This window comes from Micropterus dolomieu, linkage group LG06 (genome assembly GCF_021292245.1).
Source record: "Micropterus dolomieu isolate WLL.071019.BEF.003 ecotype Adirondacks linkage group LG06, ASM2129224v1, whole genome shotgun sequence".
Lineage (NCBI taxonomy): Eukaryota > Metazoa > Chordata > Actinopteri > Centrarchiformes > Centrarchidae > Micropterus > Micropterus dolomieu.
Window position 1 is genome coordinate 30,068,155 of NC_060155.1, and position 4,066 is coordinate 30,072,220.

At 47.0% G+C, this 4,066-nt stretch overlaps 1 protein-coding gene across 2 annotated transcripts in view; it reads right to left on the minus strand.

Moving 5' to 3' along the window:
* The window catches only part of LOC123972020 (protein disulfide-isomerase TMX3-like), a 19,694-nt gene that overhangs the window by 9,253 nt on the left and 6,375 nt on the right, over positions 1–4,066 (minus strand). For both annotated transcript variants that reach the window (XM_046051214.1, XM_046051213.1), the window contains exons 4-8: positions 2,835–2,958; positions 2,530–2,575; positions 1,936–2,016; positions 819–918; positions 645–722 (exon numbers count right to left, since the gene is read on the minus strand). In XM_046051214.1, the coding sequence (XP_045907170.1) occupies positions 645–722; positions 819–918; positions 1,936–2,016; positions 2,530–2,575; positions 2,835–2,958 (429 nt within the window). The remainder of the gene's footprint in view (positions 1–644; positions 723–818; positions 919–1,935; positions 2,017–2,529; positions 2,576–2,834; positions 2,959–4,066) is intronic.

Sequence of the window (4,066 nt, forward strand, 5' to 3'; positions counted from 1 at the left end):
TGTCCCCTACCGTCACCTACCGTCCCCTACTGTCACCTACCGTCCCCTACTGTCACCTACCGTCACTTACCGTCACCTACTGTCACCTACCGTCACCCACCATCACCTACTGTCACTTACCGTCACCTACTGTCACCTACCGTCACCCACCATCACCTACTGTCACTTACCGTCACCTACTGTCACCTACCGTCACCCACCATCACCTACTGTCACTTACCGTCACCTACTGTCACTTACCGTCACCTACTGTCACCTACCATCACCCACCATCACCTACTGTCACTTACCGTCCCCTACTGTCACCTACCGTCCTCTACTGTCACCTACAGTCCCCTACTGTCACTTACCGTCCCCTACTGTCACCTACCGTCCTCTACTGTCACCTACAGTCCCCTACTGTCACTTACCATCCTCTACTGTCACCTACAGTCCCCTACTGTCACCTACCTTCTTCTACCGCCCTCTACTGTCACTTACCGTCCCCTACTGTCACTTGCCGTCCTCTACTGTCACCTACAGTCCCCTACTGTCACCTACTGTCACCTAACTTCCTCTACCTCCCTCTACTGTCACCTACCACAATCTGCTTTCACCTACTGTCATTTACCGTCACCCACTGTCACCTACCGTCTTCCACTCACCTTTGGCAGGATGTTTCTGGTAGTAGAGAAGAAGTAGGTGTGAACAATCAGCTCTTCGGCTACTGACGTGTAATTACCCTGAAGACACACCAAAGGTCAGCAGTGTGTGGGAGTGTGTGTGTGTGAGAGTGTGTGTGTGTGTGTGCGTGTGTCTGTGTGTGTGTGTGTGTGTACCTTCAGCTGTGATGTGGCTCCAACATAAACGAACATGACATCATGGCGACTCATGGCGTGCTGGAAGAGCTGCTGGCTGCTCAGAGATCGAACAAACGGCCTGAACGACACAACACGGACAGACTGACTGCTGTGATGTCACACTGCACATTTAAAGGTCACGACTTGTTTTATCAATATCAATTTTACTTAAAAAAACGACAAACAGTAATTACACAGTAAAAGTACAGCAATAAAACATTATAATATACAGTTGATATTAAAATTGGCAGAGATAATAACTGACACGTCTGAGATGTGCTTATATCAGATCTGTCAATAAATATCAAGCCTGACAGTGAAACACAAAACATATCACAGTTTAACAAGAGAAGCTGCTGCTGTTTAATAAATCACTTGAAGCTAAATCGCAAAGAAAGGTCTGCAGATCCACGTTGATCCCACCGATGAACAACACCACTGTGAGTTTATATTGATGTGAATATTCCGTGTGTTCACATTTGGTTTTTGAAACACAGTCTCCGGTAAAGGAAGAACGGGTTTTGGATTAAAGGGGAAGGACCTTAGACGATCCACCAGCCAGATCAACCGGACCGGGCACCACGGCGGGTGTGATGATCGCTCAGGGGAAAGAGAGCCGGGACCGGAGCCATGTGGCCCAGTTTGGACTTAATTCTGCTCCTAAAGGTCCGGTCTGGACAAAATGAGACTCATGTTGGCCAAACATCTTTACAGAGACCTGGTCCATCAACATTCCGGATCAAGCCCTCTGCAGGCGGTTCGTGTTCTGAGCTGTCAGAGTGAGACGAGAGGAGGTGCATCGATGGTGCTCGGTGCTCAAACTCAGTCAGACACAGATCTAAAACATGCACTGCAGAATGTTCCGGGTCCAGCCTATTGTTTTATTTATTTATTTTATATGTTACTATATTTAAATACACATTTAATTTAATTACAACCTTGTGTTGTATAGTGAAAAAACCTCGTACCTTTTTAACTGTGAATGTATTTTCACTTTGTGCATCATAACAGACGACCACGTGTTTCTGCTTCAGGTGTCAGACTGCAGCTGCTGTTACTAACATCACATTAGCTAATACAGACGACGTTTACTCACCCTCCAACTCGGTTAGCAAAGTCCATGATTCCATCTTTGGTTCTTTGTCCTAAATAATTATATTTAAATTTTTTCTTCCATCTGAAAACAGAGAACCGACATTCAAATAACCTTTATTATTTTCAGACGGCTGAACACAAAAACGAAACAATCCTTAGTCCCAGCAGAAGAACGAGGAGAGTAATCATGAAGAGAACGCCAACAGCAACACCAGCGTGGTGGAAACTAAACATGTTCAGACAGTGGACAGGAAATCACGTCAATCATAATCTCAGCATGTGCGTAGAGGCAGTCACAGTATTATATTATTCTGTTATATATATTCTGTTCTCCCTCTGACGACCTCGGCTGCTCGACTCGACAGAGAGATTTAAAGAAGCCGCTAACTTTAAAACACAGATTTTCTCTTTCAATTTTATTTATATAGCGCCCAATCAAAATGTGACCCAGTTTGACAGAGTTGTGTTTTGAACAGGAATCATGAGGCCGGCCGGCGTCTCATCTCTTTCATTTTGTTCCACAAGTGTAATGAAAGAGATCACGTGACCTCCTGTGCCCACCATTATGTTGGAAAAAGCAGCAGCAAGGACTCACATGAAGATGGCTGGATAATCCCGGACCCTGAACTCTTTGGCCAAACCTGCAGAGAGAAACAAAGACCAGCAGTGACCTCTGACCTGATTCTGTTAACACCTGCACACATGCAGAGTCTCCACGTTGGTGACAGCAGGAAGTTAGCCAGCTGCTTAATGTCACTCACCTGTGGGGAACAGTAACCAGGTTATACTGACTTTATTCAGCTTATTATTTGGAGGTCTGTGCAGCTCACTTGTGTTGGCAGCTGGTGTATTTATGTAGTTTTATTCTGAAAGTTTTATTTTATTTTTTGTGTTACTGACCTTTGCTGGTGGTGGCGTCTGATCTGCCCACGTTGACCGGAGAGCCGAGACTCTTCAGTTCTGACCCGATCCGATGCCAAACTGGATCCAGCTGTTTACAGAACACACACCAGGGGGCGTAGAACTGCACCCAGAACACACAGAACACTTAACATGTACCGCTTCTATCACCTGACATAAAGTATGCAACCTACCTGACAGGCGAGAGGTTAGAACAGGCGAGAGGTTAGAACGGATGAGAGGTTAGAACAGGCGAGAGGTTAGAACAGGCAAGAGGTTAGAACAGGCGGGAGGTTAGAAAAGGTGGGAGGTTAGAACAGGAACAGGTGAGAGGTTAGAACAGGCGAGAGGTTAGAACAGGCGAGAGGTTAGAACAGGCGAGAGGTTAGAACAGGAACAGGCGAGAGGTTGGAACAGGAACAGGCGAGAGGTTGGAACAGGCGAGAGGTTAGAACAGGAACAGGTGGGAGGTTAGAACAGGAACAGGCGAGAGGTTGGAACAGGCGAGAGGTTAGAACAGGAACAGGCGAGAGGTTGGAACAGGCGAGAGGTTAGAACAGGCGAGAGGTTAGAACAGGAACAGGTGGGAGGTTAGAACAGATGAGAGGTTAGAAAAGGTGAGAGGTTAGAACAGGCGAGAGGTTAGAACAGGCGAGAGGTTAGAACAGGCAAGAGGTTAGAACAGGAACAGGTGGGAGGTTAGAACAGATGAGAGGTTAGAACAGGCGAGAGGTTAGAACAGGCGAGAGGTTAGAACAGGCGAGAGGTTAGAACAGGAACAGGCGGGAGGTTAGAACAGGCGAGAGGTTAGAACAGGCGAGAGGTTAGAACAGGAATACGTGGGAGGTTAGAACAGATGAGAGGTTAGACAAGGAACAGGCGAGAGGTTAGAACAGGAACAGGTGAGAGGTTAGCACAGGCGAGAGGTTAGAACAGGCGAGAGGTTAGAACAGGAACAGGTGGGAGGTTAGAACAGATGAGAGGTTAGAAAAGGTGAGAGGTTAGAACAGGCGAGATGTTAGAACAGGCGAGAGATTAGAAAAGGTGAGAGGTTAGAACAGGCGAGAGGTTAGAACAGGCGAGAGGTTAGAACAGGCAAGAGGTTAGAACAGGCAAGAGGTTAGAAAAGGTGGGAGGTTAGAACAGGAACAGGTGAGAGGTTAGAACAGGCGAGAGGTTAGAACAGGCGAGAGGGTAGAACAGGAACAGGGGGGAGGTTAGAACAGGCGAGA